The 22,450-nt window shown below is 48.1% G+C and overlaps 1 protein-coding gene across 1 annotated transcript; it reads left to right on the plus strand.

Moving 5' to 3' along the window:
- The first annotated feature begins 15,427 nt into the window (after window positions 1-15,427).
- Window positions 15,428-20,874, plus strand: NANOS1 (nanos C2HC-type zinc finger 1). Its single transcript, XM_015632408.3, has 2 exons — window positions 15,428-18,524; window positions 19,854-20,874. Exon 1 carries the CDS (start codon window positions 15,504-15,506, stop codon window positions 16,278-16,280), a length of 777 nt encoding a protein of 258 aa, XP_015487894.1. The 5' UTR covers window positions 15,428-15,503; the 3' UTR covers window positions 16,281-18,524; window positions 19,854-20,874.
- The last annotated feature ends 1,576 nt before the right edge of the window (window positions 20,875-22,450 follow it).

Here is a 22,450-nt window from a genome sequence, read left to right on the forward strand (position 1 = left end):
AAACACACACCCTCCCTTGGAAACAAAGCACAGCTTAACAGGAAAACTTCTCCAAGGTGGTATCACCACCATAATTCAGTATTAGTGTAAAAGACAGACTCTACCCAGGAGCTCAGAGGAGATCAGTCCCTTGAGCCCTGTTGTCTGCCCAGGTGAAACCCTCCAGACAGGACTCACCTGGGCAAGGGAATTTCAGAGCTGCTGTGAGATTTCTTCCAGTGTAGAAGAAAATCCCAGCTAAACTGCAGTGTGCAAGGAGAAACCTGGGGAGAAGAGGAGAGCTGACCCCCAGACACATCTACATTAGAGGCATTTAAGGAGAGGGAATCTCAGCTAAAAGAATGAAGTTTTCAGAAATAAGGCTTTTCATGATGTCACACAGTCTGTTCTTTCACTCCAAACTATGATCTGCTCCAACACTGTTTTATGTCACACTGTTCACAGTGACTGTTGTGACACTCCAATCCTGAGCCAGCTTCCCTGTTAAATACTGATTTAACCTCAGCTCAGAAAAAAACTCAGAAATTAGTACAAGATTTGATTCAGATATGGGGCACAACAACGTATGAAGAGAGAGAGGAAAGGAAAGATCTGGGGGGAAATGATGCTATGTACCTTAAACAAAGAGAAGTGTATAAACTGTCCTTGCTCCACACAGCCTCAAGAGCTAAGTCTACGAATCAAATACATTTCAGTAAACAAAAATCTACTGGAATGGCACTGTTTTTCCCTGTGTAAGATTTTCTTTCCTCCCATGGGGACAGCAAGTTGTGTTGCTTGTTTTTGTTTTTCCCTTTCTACGAGGTACATTATTCCATTTAAGTGCTTGTGTGTGTTTATTAATAGAGAAAAAATGAGTGAATGAGGAGCTGCTCTGGGGAGGCTGACAGCCTGCACTGGAGCAATGAATCAGAGGAACAAATGCATTTAGGAAAATGCTCATTTTAAGGCAAATTCCTTTCACATTTGAGTTATTTTCCTCCACACCCCAAACATAATCAGACCCAGCTACATGTCAGTACTACAACACCATGTACACACCCCAGGCAGGACCCTCCAGCTGCATCTCCTGATGTTGTGCTAAAAAACAATCAGATAAGTGACCAACAGCAGCTCACACTTGCTGGGAAGCAATAAATGATCACTAGAAACGTTTGGAAAACATCCCTCACCCAGCGAGACCTGAGCTGGGCTGTGGAGGAGCCCTGTAAGACTGGCACCATCACAGCTGCTGCTGCCATGTGGTGGATGGAAGACACAAAACCTGAGATGATTCTGGCCCTCCACCATGTATCCTGTAGCCACAGGTGAGCCCCAGGGCTGCAAAGACCTCCTGGGCTGATGGGGAAGGTCCACGGCTGCTTGCAGAGGCACAGGTGACAACACCTCACTCCGGAGCTGGGAGACCATCCTGTGCTCACTGCTGCTGACAAACCCAGAGGAGACACCTGACAAAATGCACACACAAAACCAGACACAAATGTGGGCACAATTCCCAAAGCAGTGGAAAAGCAGAGCTGCCCTTGGAAAGGGAGTCAGAAGAAAGTGAAGCACACGGGGAAGATGCGCCAGCAAAGGTCACCAGAGAGGGAAAACACACATTGTTCACTTGCTAATGAAAGGTGTTTAGTAATGTGAGAAGAAATATTGCCAGACCAGCTCATCACTTATCCCAGCCCCCCCAGCTCTGGCAGTGACACCTGAACTCCTGTTACCTGGGGACCGCAGAGCTCCCTGAGGACGCCAAAGGGCTCCTGTATTTTATTCATTTACTCTTTCCAAAGGACATTGTTATTTACTTGCTGTCAGTATCTGTGCTCCGCAGTTTCAGCTCTCCCTTGGCTTTGATAAAATATTTTCCCAGCCAGTGGGACCCAGCAGAGCCAGGACAGTCCCTGCTGTGGCTGTATCCCCGGGCAAACCGCAGCACCAAAGCCCGCTGTTTACAGCATCGCCGTTCCCGTGCGCACTCAAACGAGATTAGCTGATTTCAGACAGTTCCTAATGAAAGCTGAGTTTTTCCATGCCAGCATTTGCCTTTCCAGCCTGAAAACACACGGCTGGAAGGCTGGCCTGGCGTTCAGGCTGCAGCATGTGACTCTTTAATGAGGGAGGTCTCTGAACTGCAGGACTAATGCACACGGGTGCAAAAGCAGCTCCCCGACGTGACCCGCTTCACTGGAGTGGAAGGATCTTTTCTTTTTTTTTTTCATGATTAAGGCCCACTATGGGGAAACAAACCTATTCTTGGCTCTTTCACAGCCCTAGCAGGTGATTATGAACAAATTCTATAACCGTGTTCTACCTCAGGAGTACCCCACCACAATAACGAGATAAAAATGCCCTTTCTCACAGGAGGATGCAGCAGGTTCAGGCATTAGCGGGATGAATGCCACAGCAATGCTTGTAAAATGTAAAGACTAAAATTGGAGCAAGCCCTGCAGCGTTGGCTTTGAAAGCCTGCGTGGAATATCTGGATCACAGTGGTCTTTTGGATCTCTGAGCAACACCTGCAGCAAATGTGGCTTCACTGCTTTCCTCCTCCCTGCCATCCTACCCAACAGCAGCCTGCTTGGAAAACTCTGGGAAGGAGAAGCCAGCCAGCACAGCAGCTGCTGCATGGCTGGGTGTCAATAAGCGTTTTGTGCCCACACAGGGCACCAAGGGACAGGTTTTCCCTCACTCACTCCCACCTTCAGGTACCACACTGCTGGCTGGGCAGAGGGCAGCTTGCTCCTGAGCTTCCCCCACCTTTGTCACTAAGGAGGAAATAAAGACAATGAGGTACTCAGGCACCAACATGGCAGGAAAAGTGTCTTTTTTCCCATTTTTAGTTGAGGATTTGCATACTTATGCCTACAGATGTTGCAGCTAGGCCTGAAGGTGCTGCATTGCCCAGAGGATGAAGGCAGTCCCTGCAGCAAGAGGGATTTCCTCAGACCCTGGCAGGTGGAGGCAGTGCCAAACCCCTCCAGTCCAGGAATGAGGAATGCCAGGCACTGCTCAATCTCCTGGACATTCCCAACAGCCTGCACCACCCTTCTCTAATTCGCTTCTGAAAGAAACAGCGGAATTACATTTTCTATCTGCTTTTGCAGGTGAAAGTCACAAAGAAACAAGAGAAAGTGAGTGGCTAACTAGAAAACAGTCAAGCTGCCCCCAGCCCATGTGCAGACTGTGTCTGTGTCAGTGAGACCCATGTAAACTCTGCCCAGTTCACACAGCTCCACAGCTGATGTCACAGAGTACCAATGTAACTTCTGTGGAAAAGCTTTTGCTGCTCCCCTATCATCCTGATTCAGAAATATTGTCCTATCTGCTTTGAATTGCTCCATACTGGTGGGGTTTTTCTGGCTTATTGCTACATCTCTCTCCTGCCTGTTTATACACATTATCTCCTGCCTTTCCACAGAGTGAGTAAAAGCCAACCCAGATTTTCATATTTCACACTCCTTTTTTAATTTTCCTTTTTTTTCCCTAAATCACTCCAGGACTCCCACTGTCCTGGGATTAGCCCAGCTTTTTTTTTTTTATTTTTTCCTTTCCTTTTGCAGCCACAGAACACAAATATTATGGTTACATAAAAAAACAGGGCTTTGCATTGCTAAGAGCCATGGGAGGGGAGAAGGGCAGAGCTTGGCCACTGCCACAGTCACAACCAGTGCTGCCAGCGTGCTCCAAACCAAAAAGCTGCTTTGCAAAGACATAAAAATCAATGATACATAAAAGTACTGTATTGAAGCATCTTTAAAATCCAACCCACAATCTTTTTTCTCATTATGAAGAATATTTTACAAAAAAAACCCCTTCAAGTAGGTGCAGCTGCCTGCATCCAGTGAGCAAGAAGTATCAAGCCTGCCCTCAGACAGATTTGTCCCAGAATTCAAGAACAATTCTCTTTATTTCTACTTGTTTCATTTCATAGTAACTTTGACCCCCAAATACCACTCTTATTTCAAAGCATGTTGAACATCTCCAAATTCCGGTGTTGTGGTGTTTTGAGACATTGCTGAAAAACAACACAGCAGCTCTGTCTGCTGCCTTAAAAAGAAGGAATTCTGGCAATTTTTAAAACTCCATTAATAAGAAGCAACCCTGTTGTGGGAAGGATTTCACCTCTCCCTTCATCTGCAGATGAATGAAGCCCTCTCTTGTTCCTGTTCCCCCTTTTGAGGGACTGCCATCACAGCAGCATTTCTCCACACCACAGCCACAACCAAAATAAATGCTTAAATGAAACCATCTGGACTCTGCACGGATGGATTTATGTTGTGAGGCTTTCATGAGAGGCAGCAAAACATATCTAGAGATGGGTGAAACCTGGCACGCGTCAAAATAAAACAGCGACGTTTAAAAAAATTTCTCACGATTTCTGGGAAAAAGAAATCAGAAATGGTAAAATGAGAGGGTTTAGATGTTTTATTACAACAAGGCCAAGACAACTCGAGCTTTATAGCTCTGATGGCTGCAGTTGCTGAAACAGCACTAAGGAGCATTTTGAGCTAACCATAAGATTTTAAAGCTGTTGCTCAAATACTGATGAATTCCACGTATTTGAAACACTTCCATTTCAGTAAAAGCTTACAAGTACACTTTTCAAAGGGTACATTTTGCTTCCAATACACAAGTTAATACATATCCAGGCTCTCAGGAGCATCATTTATTTAAAGAAAAATCCAGCCAAATCACAGCACTGGTCATTTTTTTATTATCATTGCTATTTATCACCTTATATAAAATCAGTTCAAAAATCAGTGGCTTTTCAGTAGTGTGCACTTTCAATTTTTATAATCTCTGGGTGTTAAACTTAGAGAAAAGTTGTCCATTAGTTTAAGACATGATGGTGTTTATTTGTATTCTATTTACTTCAAAAGGGAAAAGCACTCATGTTCATCCAGAAAGCTACAATAATTTGGTACCAGGAAAAAACTGCTGAGGAAACCAAAGATGAACCCTCCAGAAATTTGAATGGTAGAGGAATGTTCTCACAATTGAACATACTTATGAATAGATATTTTTGCTTTTGTCAGCTGCTCTTTTTGCCTGAGTAACAAAAGTGGAATATGCTCTCACTATGGCTCTTTGTGTCTCAATCATCTCAATAAAACCATTATTAGAAATGAATAAATAAGAATAAAATTAGCAGGAGTCTTTTGATTAATTTCAGTGGAATCAGGATATAAAGAGTTTGTCTTTTTGCAGATCTAAAGGTCAGGATCTGCATTTACATTTGTGCTTGTACCTTTATATCTTCTAAGTGGCCTATACCATCAATTGTTCTGCCTATTTAGAAAATGGGATTTAAATATTTCAAAATCAGTTTTTCTCTGTGTCTCATCCCTACATTCTCAATGTCCTCACCTCTGCTCTTACTCTCAGGTCCTTAAAGCAATGCCTTTTCTGATCTCCTTCCCCACAGTAAAATCTCCTCATCACCACTCTCTTCCATCACTAGCAAATATGTCCTTGGCAATCTGCATTCCAGCAACGGTTTGAAATGCAAACATATCCATTTCTCCCTCTAAAGCTGGCTCTGTCTTTGGAAACCTTGTTTTTCCTGTGGAACTTTCATAAACAAAATTCCATGACACTGAATTATACCTTACTTTAGTTAGTCTGCTACTGGAATGGACTAAAATAACCACTTTTTCATTTCTCCAGCTGCCCAAGGGCTGCAGTAAGACAAGAGTGCCTAAACTTGAAGTGCCCAAGACCAGGTTGGAAATTAAGTGTCCAAGGCCAGGTTGGAAATTGAAGTGTCCAAGGCCAGGTTGGAAATTGAAGTGTCCAAGGCCAGGTTGGACAGGGCTTGGAGCAATCTGGGATAGTGGGAGGTGGCCCTGCCCATGGCTGGGGGTGGAATGGGGTGAGCCCTAAGGTCCCTCCCAACCCAAACCTTTCTGTGACTGTGTCCACAGCGAGCCTGTGTGTGAGCTTGGTGCCTGTTCACTGCAGGGTGCTGAAGTGTGTTCACACATGTCCTGACACTGCCACAAAATGCTGCAGTCACCCTTACAGACCGAGGAGCAACACAGAACTGAGCTGGTGCAGAGCAGGACCTGGAAACCGGCTGACAGAGCTCCAAGTGAGACTGTAAACAAGGAACCCTCACCCAGGAGTTTCCAAGAAGCTCCATGGTGATCTATTCTCAGCTGGGTAACATCCTTCCTGGAAGAAAACATGAAATCATCCTCTAATAAAGCTGCAGATGACACAGCGGAGCGGTAACTGGGGGAGAGGATTTCTCACTGCCAAGGACCTGGCTGTGGAGAGGCAGGGGAGTCCCAGGCACCTGAGTGGGGTGGGATGGAATTCCCCAGCTCCATGGGGAACACGGAGGAGGCAGGGCTTTGTTCTGGGGCTCAGAGATGCTCAGACAGGTTTGGGATGGTGGTGGCTCCTCAGCTGAGCTCACAGATGGAGGCAGGGCTCCCCTGGTGAGGACACTGAGCTGCTTCCCTGGATCTGCTGGATCTCAGAGCTTTGGCAGTGCCTGGCAGAGCCCAGGGGTCGCTCCCTCTCCTCACTGGGCTGCCAGCCCTGGCACAGCCAGCAGGGCAGCCCTGGGTGGGCCTGGCTGCTGCCGAGCACCATCCCCACAGGGCAGGGACACGCTGTCCTTCCCTCTGCCCTGCCTCCCCAGGGCCCTGCTGGGATTTAAAAATATCCTTTCCCAGACTCTTAGCAAAGACACAAATCTTCTGCTTTGAAGTTTAACTCCTAGGGCAGCCCACAATACAAATGTTGGGAAGCTGCAGGCCTAACAGGCTATTTGGACACCAAAGATATAAGAATTCCAAAGGCTTTGCATGGAATTTCAGATTGTATCTTTATTTTTTAAAAGATAAGGGGAGGCTGTGCAGGGAAATACCAGCCTTAAGAATCCATCCACTACAGCCTAGTGTCAGAAATGAAATGCTGAGCTAGAGGAACCTTGGTCTGAACCTATTTTTATGCTCCTCTTCAGTTGTACACAACATCTGAGGGCTGTACTGCAGCAAAGGATGCAAATCTTCCTGTGCTCCTGGTATTACTGGTGCAATTCCCACTGGAGGGTCACGTTAAATTTAGAGGCCACAATTCATAAAGGAAGCTGACAAGCTGCAGAGAGCTCAGAAAGGAAAATGAAGGATGGAAAACCAGCATTTACAGCTGCAGGAGCTTGATCTATTTAGCTTGTGATGAGAGGAGTTTAGGGGATGACTTGGTTAAAGACTCAGAGCTCACAAGGAGAATTAAATGTTAAGATCAGGGTCCTCAATTAGCACAGGAAAACCTTGACACTGAAAACAGGCAAGTCCTGACTGGAAACACAAGGCACATGTTTACCAGTGTAAATAATGAATTTATTACCAAAGCCAGAGCTGAAGCAGACAGGATGACTCTTCATTACAGGGCTTTTTAATAACATTTGAAGGCTTTTTTCCTGAAAAGACATGTTGAAATTCAAACAAGCACAAACAGAACCAGCCTTGTGACCTGTATTATCCAAGGCAGCTTCCCTTGTAATAGTAATTACAAGGGAAAATAGTAAATAGTAAAATAGTAATGCTTCCCTTTTTTCACATTCACAGCCTTCTCTCCCTTCCACCAGCAGTCCTGACAGTAATTCCAGCTGAGAGCATAATTCTGATCACAGATTCTCCTGGTAGATCTGCTCTGTGTTTGTGCAAGCACCAAGTAGATCCCGTCTTTCTGCCAGGAGTCACCTGCACAAACCTTGAGCCATAAAACAGCACCGTAGTGACACTGCTGCTCCCTCCTCGCTGCCTGAAGCCAGGGGCCAGCACACAATCCACCTGCTCACTGCCCTCCTCCTGGTGCCCAGCAGCAGCAGAGAATCCTTTGACACACCCTGCTCCAAGCAATTCCAGCCAGCCCTCACTTATCCACCCTGCATTTCCCCAATATCCAATGTCCGCTGCCCTCGCTGCGTGTAAATCCTCTCCTCTGCGTCCTATCCAACAGGATCACGGAGAACAGATTATTCCCCTCTTTTGAAGGCATTTAAGACCATTTTCATGCCTCACTAAAGTCTCCTCCTGACTCAACAGCACCAATTCTTTCTCCCTTTCCTGAGCTCTCATCGTTTTTGCTGCTGGACTCCTTCCAAGTGCAGCTCCTCCAGCTCCCAACGCACCCCCAAAACTCCACCTGGGGCATCAGGCCCTCCACAAACACTCCCCAAAACCCCAAGCTCTGTCACGTGTGCCTGGGAGCAGAACTTGGCCCTCTTTTAATCCCATTGCACTTATCAGCCATATAATGCTCTGCACATTATCGCCCCAATTATAGAGGGTTGTAGGTGATAATGAGATTGCACTGGATATATTCCAGCAAAGCACATTCTAGGTTTTGCTAACTTCATTAACCAAGAAAAGCTGGTTAATGGCTGAAAAGTGCAATGATGCACATAATCACACCAGTTGCTTTGCTACTACAATTATATTATTAAGATGGATCTTTGAGGAACAATTTTCATGTATAATTAGTGGGTTATCCCTTCAGGAGGAAAAAAAAAAAGAAAAAAAAGTAATTCAAAAGCACCCAAAGGTTTGAGCAAAATAGTTTTTACTGAAAACACAAATGAAGTCATGTTCTCAGGTCAGATTCTGAATGGGATTTGTGAGAAAACAGGAGTGCAAGAATTTAGGAACTTACCACAGTCTCTCTGAGGATGAAATGCCAAAGCTGCAATCCACTGACACTCACTGGGAGCACCCAATCCCACTGGTGTCCATGGGGACCCAGGCTGTGACTTCTGAGAAGACAACAGCTCCCAGAATGTATCAGAAATGTAAAACATTTCAACTAATTCAAAATTATTTACTGGTGTTTTAATGACTGCTGTATCCTTCAGTTGTTTATTTTCTTGGACATCACTCTTCTTCCCAATAGAGACAATTTCAGTTTCAGATTAAGAAAGCCAGCACCACCAAGCAGGCAGGACAATGAAGGACCCTCTGGTTACTCCTTTTACCAAATAACAAAACAGAAAACAAGTGTGAATTTTCACAGCAATTTCCAAGTGCAAGGCTGATTTTTTGGATTGCTTTTCTCTTTCAGCTAAATTGTGCTTATCAGCTTGACAGAAAATGCAACGACTGTTTTTCACTAGGAAATTTTTACAAATTTAATTGAGTTGTCAGGAGAAATGCTATTATCCTCACCATGTGAAATTAATATATCAGGAACTTATCTACTGTCTAGCATGTGTGCATGACATTTATACGGATCATTGCAACTAATACATATATATCTCTTCTGCTTGGTAAAATTTCACACAATAAAAAATCTTCAGAACTGAATTTGTGATTGTCTAAAAGTCCTTGAATTTGGCTGGCTCTGCCAAGGAGCTTAGCAGGAGACTTTGCTGGATTTAATCAGCCAGACAGACCTCAGAAATTCTGCTGGAATTCTTGTTGTTATTAGAAATATGCACTAGCATTTGCTAATTCAGCTCAGAACCGATTCGGAAACTAAAAGCAATAAATCTTCATGCAAGCTTTGAGCTCTCTCAAGGATATCCTGGAGCAGTGATTTTTGGAGAGGAGGAATACATAAAGGAATGTAGAGCGTCTAGCCAAAATTTTATTTGAAATACTCTTTTCAGTGAATCCAGAAACCTCTGATTTTTTCCAAGTGCACTGAATTGGCTTTCCACTTCCATGATCCTGCACAGGAGACAAGAAAGCAGGGGCAGCAGGAGATGAAATCTGTGCACAAACCCTTGGCCAGCCTCTCTAAGTAAGGAGTTTCATCACTGATATTAAACAGGATTTTAATCTGCTCTGTGAGTCACCAGGACATCTTTCTGTGCCTTAAGAGCTCCGTGGTCTCCTAAAATCTAACAAAAACTGCTGAATTTGAGGAAAACTGCAGGTACTGTGGCAAGGCCTGTCGTGACAAGCACATACTTACTGTTTGCTGGACTGGGGTTTCATTTATTATTACCTGGAGTTAAAGGAAAGAGTGAAATGACATTACCTGCAGGTGATGCCAACTAACACTCCAAAATTCGACGTGTGAAACCTCCAAAATACCCCCAAGAGGCACAAACCTGGACAGCTGCTGGGGCAGACTCTGACAGAGGCACATGAGAGCGACCTGCCAGCCACAGAAAGCTCCAAAGTTGAACCCCTGGCTGCAGAGGAGTCCTGCAGAGCAGGCTGGGATTTTAACCTCAGCATTTCCAAATGCACAGACCAGCTCACAGGGTGGTGCCAGCAGAGCACTGCCCACAGCTGAGCAGCTCAGCTCGGATCAGAGACCTCCTGCTCCCCAAATACTCGAGATGGAGGTCACAGAATCACAGAATGGCTTGGGTTGGAAGGGACTTTAAATCTCATTCCAAGCCTCCTGCCACAGGCAGGGACACTTTGCACCAGAGCAGGTTGCTCAGAGCTTCAAGCAGCCTGACGTTGGACACTTCCAGGGATATCCAGAGATATTCAGTAATATAGACCTGATTTAATTTATACAAAATTGTAAAATTAACACACTGCCCATGCCATTTCAGACTCACAGGATTGTTGCAGAAGAACCTGGTTCTTCATTTCAACATGAGTCTGATTTCCTGTAAACGGAAATCACATCTGACATTTAGGAACTGAAGTGCATATAGCATTTATTACATTTCCCTGATACATTAATAAAATGCATAAACACAAAGAAAAGCAACCAAATCTACCTTTCACTTTTCATAAAAGCCATTTGATTTTCTCATAAACAGTACAAATTTATTTCTATGCCACTTTGACATCCCTCTCCATAAGTCAATATATCCTCAGGACAAATATGGTTCTGTTGATAATCATTTGGCTCTTGGCTTTATTTGTGTTCTGCAGTAGTTTGGATGGGCAAGTCTAAACCCTGGCTGGTTGTCTATGACCTTTGCATTCTCCTTTAAATTCCATGCATTTGCAAGAGATGATGGAAGAGCTGATAGTGTCGACTGTTTATCAGCCACGATAACTAGATTAGATACATTTCTGATTGTAAAAATAGCCTTGTAATGGATTTTTATTTTTTTTTATAGCTACTATTTCCAACACCTTCAGCAGCGCTCTGAAGATTTTTAGAAGTCTGTGTCCAGGAAGCACTTTGTCTCCTTCAGCTGACAAACTTTTCTGGGGGGAGAGGAAATTCAGTTTCTCTTCTCTCTGCACTGTCAGCCCCCAGAGCATGAAGTCTCTTCTCCTCCTCCTTGCTGTCAGCCCTGGAGAGGGCTCAGCTGTCCCCTCCAGCCCCCACACCCACCCTGAGCCCTCCTACAGCCACAGCCAGGCTGATGCTGACACGTCACAGTCTGGGCTCTGCTCAAAGCTCAGCTTCAGCTGCTCTTGCTTCAAGGTGCCATTGCTGGAGATAAAACAAAACAGGGGAAGTGATGGCATTTTGCTGGAAATTCGAGCGCTCAACACTCAAGCAGAGCCATGTTTAGGTTGCCCATATAACTTTCTGCTGTGATGAGCACATTACTTACTTGATGACAATGGTGTATTCTTGGAAGAACCTTTTATTTTCTGCTCTCAGCTCTTTCCAGTTGCCTGCATGCAACGAGGTGGAGCAGCAGTTTACAGAGCTGGCTAATGCTGCGTGCTGTTCTGCACTTTCAGTGGCTGAATCAAATTGAGAGACAGCTAAAAATGCATCATATTTTTATATCAGCTCTGTTTGCCTGGGTCAACATTTGCTGCAGTTACCTGAGGACTGTCATGTAACTAAAATGAGTGATCTGGACAGTCACTCCTGCCCCCAGTGCAGTGAAAGTTGTGCTCTACACCCTGAATAAGTTTGGTACTCTGTTAAAGAAACCCCTGATGTGTTTGGTTACGCTGAAATAGCCCCCTGGGATCAGAACAGATCAGGAGAAGGTGAAACCACCAGTGCCTCCTTCATGGTCAGATTTCCACCTTGAGGGATCAGCTGCTTCCAACACAACAAAAGCAAAAGCACACCTCCAAAGAAAGGTTCCCAAAACCAAAGTCATATTTTGAAGCTGGCTTTTACATCCCTAATCCTCCATCCCAAGGAACTTTTTGCCAGTAAAAAGGAGTTAGGATGATTTCTTTATCCTTCTTACCAACATTGTCATGCCAGCTCAGGCTCTCCTTCTCCTGGAGTCTGGGAGACACCGTGCCTGGGATCCCCCACCTTCCCCACACCATTGACAAGGAGCAGAGGCTTCCTCCCCTGCCCCAGCACAAGCCCTCATGCACCCCTCCCTTTTGAGAAGAGAAACACCAGAGAAAGTTCTTCTCCCACAGGCACCTCAGTGCTGGGGCCTCTGGGCAGACCCCAGGCTGCAGCTCTGCTTCCAAGACTTGTGTTTGTATCCTCCACTGAAACCTAACTCACCCATGTCAGTCCCACCAGCTGCTTCCAATCTTCTGAACAGGATTGCTCTGTGCCATAAACTTCAGCTTTCCAAACACAAGCATCATCTGTTAAGCCAAAAGCTTTAGACAGGATTCCTGAACACTAGGCTGGGAGTCCAAGCAGCACAGGGCATATCTTCCCTGTGTCAGCAGACACCTCATGTATTTTTAGTGCTGTCAGAAACAAACCACTCCTTGATATTTCAGAGGGGGGGGAAAAGTCTTCTAGAAGTGGTGGTGAAGCTAATATTTTAAAAGACCCTTCCGAGAACTTGCCATCCTCCTGGGGGAGCTTGTCAACATCTCCCACGTTAAATGAAAGCCACTTTAAAATCCACAGGGGTTTTAAAGAAAAGCTGGAACATATCAAAGCTGCTGGGATGGCAAGCTTCATAACGTGCACAATACTTCAACACTTAGAGGCAGTAAATCCTCCCCAGCCTCAGGGGAGCTCACAGCCCCCCAGAGTAAGCCTTTCCTAATGTATCTCTCAAATGAACTGCTAATCTCCTCTATAAACCTGACAGCTGTCCTGCATGCACTCAAACCCCTCTGTGCTTAAATCCTTCTATCGTTCTTGTTAAGTCACTCGTTAGATCATTTTTGCTTTAATACATAGAAAGAAATCTTTCCTCCAACCCCAAACAAAGGCCTCACTCACCTGCAGTTGGCACGTCCACAGATTTCATACATTTGTGTGTGTGTGAGTGTATTCTCAGGAGTAATCTTGGACTTTACAAATTCCTGTGGCCAGTGGGAGCTCCCACACCAGTTCCCCCCAGGCAGATTTCTCAGACCCCAGCAGATCTGATGGCTTCCTGTGTTCAGACCAGCTCGAATTTCTGACACAGTTTCTCGCTGCTCTGAGGGAGCAGAAAACTTTCCCCTTGGCTGGGCAGAGCTTGGCCCGTGGTGTTGAATTCCCAGTGCCAACAGCTATTTGTCACTTCTGCTCCAGATGTGAGTTTGCCAGGGTTGCTGCGCAGCCTTGCCACAAGAACTCACATGAGACACCACCAAGACAGCTGTGGTCTTACACTGCCCAAGTCCTGACAAGGATTGCCTAAAGGGTATTTTGGCATAGTCAGAAATAATCCCAACTCCCAGCTGTGGACAGAGCAGTAGTTTTTCATGCAGTTCTCAGTTTTTCATAAGAACATTTCAAAGCACACCAAAACACTGATCCTTCCTAGAAGCACCTACTTGTCCATTAGTTCTCCTTGACCACATATTTTGTTTACTGCTTGAAACTGATGCAGGGTTTCACCAAGACATTGATTCATTCAGTGTCAGTGGGATTCCCTGCTCTTGCATTGTGACTGGGTGACCCCAACCAGCTGGCATGAGGTTGGTGCAAGTCTGACAATGCCTGACAGCTCTGCAGGGACCTGAGTGAAGCTGTTCAGTATTTGCTCAACACCTGGAACACGCAGGTCTGTGGGCAGAAGTCTGGAAAAACTTTTTCTGGAAGAAAAGGTAAGCAATGAAATAACTCCTGCAACATACCTCGAACACTTGGATTGCCAAGGCATGCAAGCCCTGCTGAGCTGCTGGTCAAATAGAGGATGCTGTTACTGCAGTGCTGGTGACAGGTGTCTGTCCTTCACAATATTTTCCCAGTGAGGATATTTTTTATGCTGCTCCAGGGTCTCCATCACTCTCTGCATTGGCAGTGAGGGGAAGAGAGGCATTTTCCTCTCTGCCTGTAGCTACATGCACTGCTACAGCAGTGATATGAAATGATTCACTCTGCCTCTTAAAATGTCTACAGAAGATGAGATACAACAATTGCTCCAGGAAGTGATGCTCAGCCACTCTGACTGATCACCCTGTGCCCTGTCACCCATCTGCTGGCTCCAGTGCCAGTCAGGCCCTGAAACACTCTGCTGAAGAGTGCAAAGGTCTGTCCCAAGAGACATCTCGAGAGGAGCTCTGGGCTGAGCCTGACACCCCATAACTCTGAAATACCGCTGTGGTCACGCAGAGCAGAACCGTGTCCCACACAAGCACGGAACAGGACTTCCTTTGCCGATGTTTTCAGTACTGGAATGAGTCTCACTTTCCAACCGGAGAATTCATGCTCCGAAACACTGCTTCCAGCTAGCTCTACCCCCTGCAGCCGTGCTTGCTGTTCCCCGGCCCGTGAAACACCCACTCCCAGGCACTTCATGCGGATCCAGCCTCGCAGTGCCGGGAGGCGGCCCCTGGGGAGGTGTTCCTGATACCTGAGCTCATGGAACCTGCCCATCTCAGATGCAAACAAAACACATTGGAAAGCTGCTCTACCTGCCAGAGGAGCATCTGTTAGACTGACAAATCAGGGCCGTGCACAGGGGAGACACATTTACTTCTGACAGAGCTCCACCCACCCTGCTCAGCCCAGCAGCTCTCACCAGGGGCTGGAAATCAATGGGATCTCTGCATTATCAACTCCTCTTGCCCAAATGGGAAGGCACCTTCTGCCCTCCGTGAGCCTACAAGGCTCGTTGGAGCCTCTTCCCACCGGTACCGCACTAAACTTGTTGTGTCCCCGCATCGCTTTGCTGCGGGGGGACACTCCTCCCTGCCAGCGCCAGGATGCTCAGAGCGGCACCGCTCCTCCCCGCCGGGCCTCTGCCTTGTCGGTCACACGGGCTGCTCCCGGATCATCCTGCGGCTCCGCTGCCGCTCCCCATCCCGGTCCCGGTCCACGGTCCCGGTCCCGGTCCCGGTCCACGGTCCACGGTCCACGGTCCATGGTCCCGGTCCCGGTCCCGGTCCACGGTCCACGGTCCACGGTCCACGATCCACGGTCCACGGTCCACGGTCCACGGTCCCGGTCCCGGTCCACGGTCCACGGTCCACGGTCCACGGTCCCGGTCCACGGTCCACGGTCCCGCCGCACCTGCGGGACCGGAGCGCGCCCCGCCCGCGGCCGAGCCACGCCCCCGCCGCCGCTCAGCCAATGAGCGCGAGGGGCTTTAGCCGACAGCCAATGGGAGCGCGGCGGCCGCGCCCCCGCCCCCTACTTGAGGCGCTCCGCGCGGCCGCGCGCTCGCAGAGGCGGCGGGAGCGGGAGCGGCCCCGGAGCGGACGGTGCGCCCGGCGCTGCCCCGCACCGCGCTCGAGGGAGGGGCCGCTCCCATGGAGGCATTCCCGGGCACCAAGCTGGAGCAGCACCGGCACCTCCCGCCCGTGGAGTGCCTGCCGGGCGCCCGCTACGCCGGCCGGAGCCACAGCGCCTGCGGGAACGTCTTCAACTCCTGGAACGACTACCTGGGGCTGGCCACGCTCATCACCAAGGCCGTCCGGCCCGGCAAGGGCTTCGGCGCCGAGCCCCCCTCGGTGGTGGTGGCGGCCGCCGTGCCGCCGGCCGAGGAGGAGGAGGAAGAGGAGGAGGAGGAGGAAGAGGCGGCGGGGCCGTACTTCGAAGGCGCGCTGGACTTGCACGACCTGGACCTGTGCGGGCATCACCATCACCACCACCACGGCGAGGGGCTGCTGGAGGAGCGCTTCGCCGACTTCAGCCCCTTTCCCGGGCGCGGCGGCCCCGCCGCCGTGGTGTTCGACTGCTCGGGGGAGCACCCGGGCCGGGAGGGCTCTGCCCACGCCTGGGGCGGTGTGGTGGTGGCGGGGCGGCTGCCGGCGCACCCGCGGGCCGCCTCCCGCCTGCTCAAGCCCGAGCTGCAGGTCTGCGTCTTCTGCCGGAACAACAAGGAGGCGGTGGCCCTCTACACCACGCACATCCTCAAGGGACCCGACGGCCGCGTCCTGTGCCCGGTGCTGCGGCGCTACACCTGCCCCCTCTGCGGCGCCAGCGGCGACAATGCCCACACCATCAAGTACTGTCCCCTCTCCAAAGTGCCGGCGGCCCGGCAGCTCCGGCACGCCCGGACCGCCCTGGGCAGGAAGGGCCGCTAGCGGCCGGGACCCCCGGGCCTCGCCCCGTGCCCCCCACGCTGACACTGCCCCGGCCCCGCTGGAACGCGCGGAGCCCGCGCCGGGCCCGGGGACTGCGAGGCGGAGATGCGCTGTGTTTGTTTATTGTAAGAAAAAATATATCTATATGTGATTTTTACGGAGACGCCGAGATCTGACTGGGTGGATGTGCGCACGGGGGGGTTCCAGGGTTAGAGCCACGGCCGGGGAGGTGGCGGGGGTCCCCGGTGGCCGCCGCTTCTGCCGCCCGGCTCTGCCCGTCCCGAGCGCTCCGTGCCGGCGGGGCATTGCCCGGGAGAGCTGCTCTTCACTGCCAGTTAATAGCACGGCATTTAACTAGGGTACCACACTCCGCCTTTCGGCTCTTAAAGCAAACATCCGAGCGATTTCCTTTGCCGGTTTCAAAACCGGTGAGCAAATCGCGATGGAACCTGTCCCCTCGGTAATTAACAGCTGCTGCCCGAAATCGCAGCATCCGTGCGGTCACCGTTCCTCTCGTGGGCACCGATGGCTCGGGGGTCCCCGTGTCGAATACTCAGCTTTAGGGAAAGTCTGAGAGGAGAAAACATCCGAGTGCGTGTTTGAAAACGTGATGACTCTGTGCCAGAGTGCAAACGGAGCCCTCTCTGCTGACAGGAAGGCGGTAAGAATGGCAATCGAGAAAGCTTTGTGGCAGCTGTGTTTGTGGTGGAGAACGGGGGAAGCCTGATGGAAAGAGACCTGGACAAAGCAGAAGACTGTGACCGTAGGAGATTGGATGAGAGGGAGGTTGTTTATTTTCAAGAGTTCAGAGAATGTGGCTTTAACTCTTTGCAAGTGAAACAGATCTACCCATGTGGATAACAAATATCCTTAACACTACAGAGACTGTACAAAGCACAAGAGTTAGGCTGCAGTCCTGGACCGCTCTGGGTGACGGCAGTTCCTTGGTACTGAGTATCAGCCAGGGCTATATCACTTCTAATCCCCAAGAGAAAAGAAATTACTTTTCTTTGTTTGTTTTGGGGCATTTTTTTGTGGTTTTGGGTTTTTTTTTAAGCCAGAAGTAGGTCAAGAAGCAGCAGCAGTTTGGAGTTTGAGTGCTCTGGAGCAGAAAGATGGGTGCTGAAGTTTTCAGTGCAGAGGGATCACACTGCTGTGTGGCTTTACCAACACCTGGGGTGTGGAGGGATGCTCAGTCCACAGGGGCTGCCCTGACAAGAGCAGGGAGGTGAAGAGAGCCTTGTGGAGGAACTGCTGGGACATCACCAGGAGGATGAGAAGGGAGATGGTTCCTGACAGAAAAGGGGAACTGGTAAAGTGAGGAGTAATCCACACTTGTGTGGTTTCCTTTTGAAAAGCTGCTCAGAAGGGGTCAGGAGAACAGGACAGTCAAGAATGGAGTCAAAATGTGTGGGATAGGGTGAGGGTGAGGACCCAGGGTTCATTATTCATCATTGCTGTTGGCTCCCAGCCACAGCAATTAGAAGGGAGAAAGTGGTTTTGTGTGGAAGTGTTCCCTTAAATCTCCATCAGATGGCTCCAAAGATGGTGTCAGGTCTAATTATCAAATGCAGTAGGGTTTGCATTAAACAATACTCAGTGGCTGCAGCTGTCCTTGTGCCAGCCTTGTGCTCAATACATTACATTTTGTCTCTTGCCCTTTGGGGAGTGCACCACAGGCTCTTTTAAGCTGTTAAAGTTAGATGTGTTTGGTTTTGTGATTCCTGGTCCACATAGGTTTAATCTGTGTCCACCACACATTAGAATTGAGCTCAAGTGTGATGCTGTGGGAAGAGTTTTCTTCTGTACTTTTGTTACCTACTTGTGGGAAGTTTGAAGATCCTTATATACATTTTAATGCAGTTGACTGTTACTGGACACAAAAGCAAGAAAGATCAAAGAAAATCTGTCTCGGGTGTTTTCTGAGGGTTAACTGGCCGGGCTGGATTGGAGGTGTTTGCCATGTCCCTGCCCCACCTCTCTGGTCTTTACATTGAGCTGCTGAGCAGTACCAGCCCTATAGCAACACCTGGAAATCCCTCAGGATAACGGCAGATCCTGTCTTGGATGGCACTGGCCCTCTGCAGAGCCTGTGCAAGAGGAAAACGTGTATCCACAGCCTGTGCTGCTGCCTGTTGCTGCTGGTTCTGCCCTCCAGGTACCTGCAGCCTTGCTCTGGAAAGGCCAAGAGCTGCCTGTCCTCTCTGCTGCTCAGCTTTAGGCATCTCATCAAAGGCTTAACAGGTAAAGTGAAAGAGTAACAGCTTCAAGACTAGTTGGGGGTGGGGAGGTAAAAAAGAACAAGCAACAAACCTCAGACTATTGCAGAAAGATGACAGGATTCAGCAGAAGACAGCCTGACAGCAAGGCTCTTCAGTTACTTTATGTAATCATTCAACAGGACAATTTACCCTTTAAAGATTTACAAGTGAGTCTAACAAAGACTAAACCTTAAAGGGTTTTTTGATTGGTTTTTTTTTAGTAAGCTCCTGTGATTTCTGGTGCACCAGCACACTCCTTGTGGCACTGAACGAGCAGAAACATGGTTGTTCTTGGTCACTCTGAAAAGGTTATTACAATAGACAGTGTTTGTGTTGCTAATTTTACTCCTTAAATACAGGCAACCATTTGCATTAGTAATTTAAATTCTAGGAACAGCAAAGTGCTTAATCTGAAAGCAGCCCAGGTTAGAGCTGTGTTATGCTCCACAGAAGAAGTCTATGAAAAATGAGATACTATTTTCACTCTTCTAGAGACATCTGCAAATCAAAATATTATGGTCCCCTGTTCAAACCTGTGCATGTAAGTCATGGAATCTTTTCTATAGTGATAGTGTGGCAAAAGGAGTGAACACAATAGTGGATAATCATCCTCAGCTGGTGCTAGTCTTGGCAAAAAACAGGCTACTTCTAATTAGAAACTACTTTCAGATATACAGGTAACTTGATTCAGCTGAAGTCAGGTAAGTCTGTGCCCATCTTTAGTGGAAATTCTATTTGGGCAGGTTGCTGTCAGTCTGCTGACCAGTGCCTCAGGTAGATGCCATAGGGCCAAACCACAGTGGCTAGAAAATGCCTTTTTTTCTTTTTTTACACTGCCAATTTGACCCACCAGATACATAGATTATTTTTTACTGGAGATGAGTTGCTAAGAGTTGCATGGGGAAGAGGGTATAATTCTAAAATGCCTTTTGTCTGGACAAAACAAGTGATACACTAAAAATGGAATGAGGTTTAGCAAAGCCTCCTGCCCAAGAAAGGGCTAACAGAGCTTAAAGTGCAGCAAGGGAGGTTTTGATTAGCAAAATGCAGTGGAATAGTTTTTACAATCTCCATCCTACTGTAATTAAATGCATTAATTATGTTAAAGAGGAGGACCAGACAAAGTGTAGAGCATTTCAGCTCCAGCTGGTACTGCCATGGCAAAAAAGGAAGAATTGGGTGTTTTTGTTACACTGCTTGAGTGCCTACTTCTTACAATGCTGCAGTAAAACCACAGGATGGGCACTAGTGCCTGAATAACAGGTAAATTTTGGATCTTGCATTTCACTGACCTAATGCCTTCCCTTTGTAGGCTGACACCATTCAGCAATACTCTTTAGGCACAGGAAGAAAACTTGCTTACACACAGCAGTTCCTGCCAATGACAGCAGCCCAAGGACAGTAAAACAACAAAGATATGTTACGTTTACAGCAAGACAAGCTTTCCAGTACTCTCACTGTCTGAGGTGCCTCCTGGCTGCCCACCAGCCCACCCCAACATCCTCGTGGCCTCTCTGAGGTCACCAAAGTCACCACATGCCCTGGGCTCCAGTTGTGGCTGTGCCCAGTCAGGACTGTCACCACTGCACCCAGCCAGTTCTCATAAATATGGATTTCGTAAAAAATTATTAGTTTTTATAGGTAAAGCACTCTAGAGAAAGCTTAAATATAATGTCAATTATGCCCTCCTGCTGAGGACCCTGATGACCCTCATCCTGCCTGTGGGCTGGGTCAGTGTCTGGACTGCTCCTGGAGCAGGAAAGAAACAGCACTTTTCATAGCTGACACTGCCTTGCTGGAGATTTGGTTTAATCCAGCAACATTTGCATCCATTCAAACAGCAGCAGCCTTAAGTTCTGCCTTCTAAATACAGCCTGTGACAGTTTGTATTCTTCTAAGGTACGCTGAAAATTTTAGCTGTTTAATGGAACATGACTCAAGGCAAAGATTGACAAAGAACTCATTTGGCTTCATCAACATTTTCAGGTAACCAAATTTTGTGCTCATGTTTAATGATGGCAGGAGATGGAGGTTTGAGCTGTTGGATTTGGTCAGCAGAGGTTTTTGATCACTGTCAGTATTGTGTCTAAACAGATGAAGCAATAAAATAAACACACTGACATGTCTGCAAAGCTCTCATCTCCCCAGCCTCTTCTCAAGCTGCCCAGCCCTGAATGTAACACTACAACATTATCACAATTTCAAATAATGCGAATTAAATGCACACACCGGGAAACAGCTTTAGCTGGTGCAGGGATGACTAACATCCATCCCTGTGTGAAAGTGTCTTTGTGTGGATACAATTAAAACTATGTAACTGAAGGGATAATCACTATTTACATATGACAAGGCTGGAGAAAGGCAAATGTTGTGCCTGTTGTTGATAGAAGGCTGGAAGAAGCATCTGAGAAGGCACAGGCCAGATGGCATCACTTCAGTCCCTGGGAAAATCAGAGGAAGTCCCTTCAGAAGAACTTTTTGGGGACATGCAGAAGACAACTGGGAACAGCCAGAATGGAATTACTGAGGGTAAACCATGTCTGGCTCACCTGCCTTCTATAATAAAGTATCTTTGTGGATGAGGGAAGGAGCACTGGATGTTCTTCATCTCAACTTTAACAAGGCTTTCAGCACTGTCTCACACAATATTTTTGCACCCAGCTCAGGATGTTACAGCCCACATAGGGGGCAGAAAAACTGTCTGGATGTCCAGGCTCAGCACTGTGGGCTGGAACCATCCTCTAGGCCCTGGAGATGGCCACAGGAAGACACTCAAGTGGGGGAATTCCAGCCCACACCTGGGACTGGGACAGGATGGACAGGAGCCTGCTGAATTCAAGCAGGAGCAGGGCAGGGGCCTGACCAGCCAAGGAAAGCTGGGGGCTCAAATACCTCTGGGCCCTGGCAGGGGAAAAGGTGAGCAAGGCCAGCAGGTGCCAGGCTGAGCTGGCACTGAACAGTTTGGGCCTGGACCCCAGCCTCCAGCAGGAAAGCATCCCCCTCAGCCCAGCTCATCTCTCCTGTGTGCTCCTTGGGGTTCCATTCCCCCCATACAAGGACTTGGCCAAGTTGGAGTTGAGTTGAGCAGAGAACCAAGACAGTGTTCAGGGGCTGGAGCACACGCCTGGGAGGAAAGGTTCAGGGGCCAGGGCTTGTTCAGCCTGGAAAAGGGAAGGGGTTTAGGGGAGATCTCAGAGCAGCCACCCATTTCCTGCTAGAAGTTATCTGGGAAATTCCAGCTTTCCACAGTAGCACACAGCAAGCAGACACAGAGTAGAAGCTGAAAGAAAGAGGTTCAAACTTTTTGAGGGCCACAAAAATAACCAGAGAGCTGGAGTTGATCTCCTTTTCCTGAGAGCTGGGGTTTTTCAGCCTGGAGAAGTTTCCACAGAACCCTAGTTGTGCCTTTGAAGGGGAGGCTGTAAGAAGGATGGAGACAGATTTTTTGGCAGATTTTGTTGTGATGGGAAAAGGGGTAATGGTTTTAAACTGAAGGATGGTTGATTCAGATTAGATACAAGAGGTTTTTTTAACAATGAAGGTAGAAAACACTGGCACAGATTGCCCAGAGAAAGGCTGAGGGTTGGACTGGATGGCCTTTGAGGTCCCCTTCAAGCCAAACCATTCTGTGATGCTGGTTTTTCAGTCTGGAGCCAGTCAAGCATTGGATGAGGCTTCCCAGAACAGTTGTGCAGCCCACAGCCCTAGAAGTCTTCAAAAGAAAGCACACTGGACAAACAGTGGACAAACACAGTTCTAAGTAACACAGGAATTTCACAGCCAGCAGTGAAGTGAGTTCCTGGTCCCCACAGCACTGACCCTGTGACAGAATGCAAGGACAGCAGGAGGTGGCTGAAGAACAGCAACACCCCCTGCTCCAGATCCAGCTGCTGTTCTCTAGTTCCAGCC

This window comes from Parus major, chromosome 6, assembly GCF_001522545.3.
Source record: "Parus major isolate Abel chromosome 6, Parus_major1.1, whole genome shotgun sequence".
Lineage (NCBI taxonomy): Eukaryota > Metazoa > Chordata > Aves > Passeriformes > Paridae > Parus > Parus major.

Bases quoted from the DNA above. Each gene is read 5' to 3' on its own strand.
- NANOS1 (XM_015632408.3), top strand. From the start codon at position 15,504: ATGGAGGCATTCCCGGGCACCAAGCTGGAGCAGCACCGGCACCTCCCG.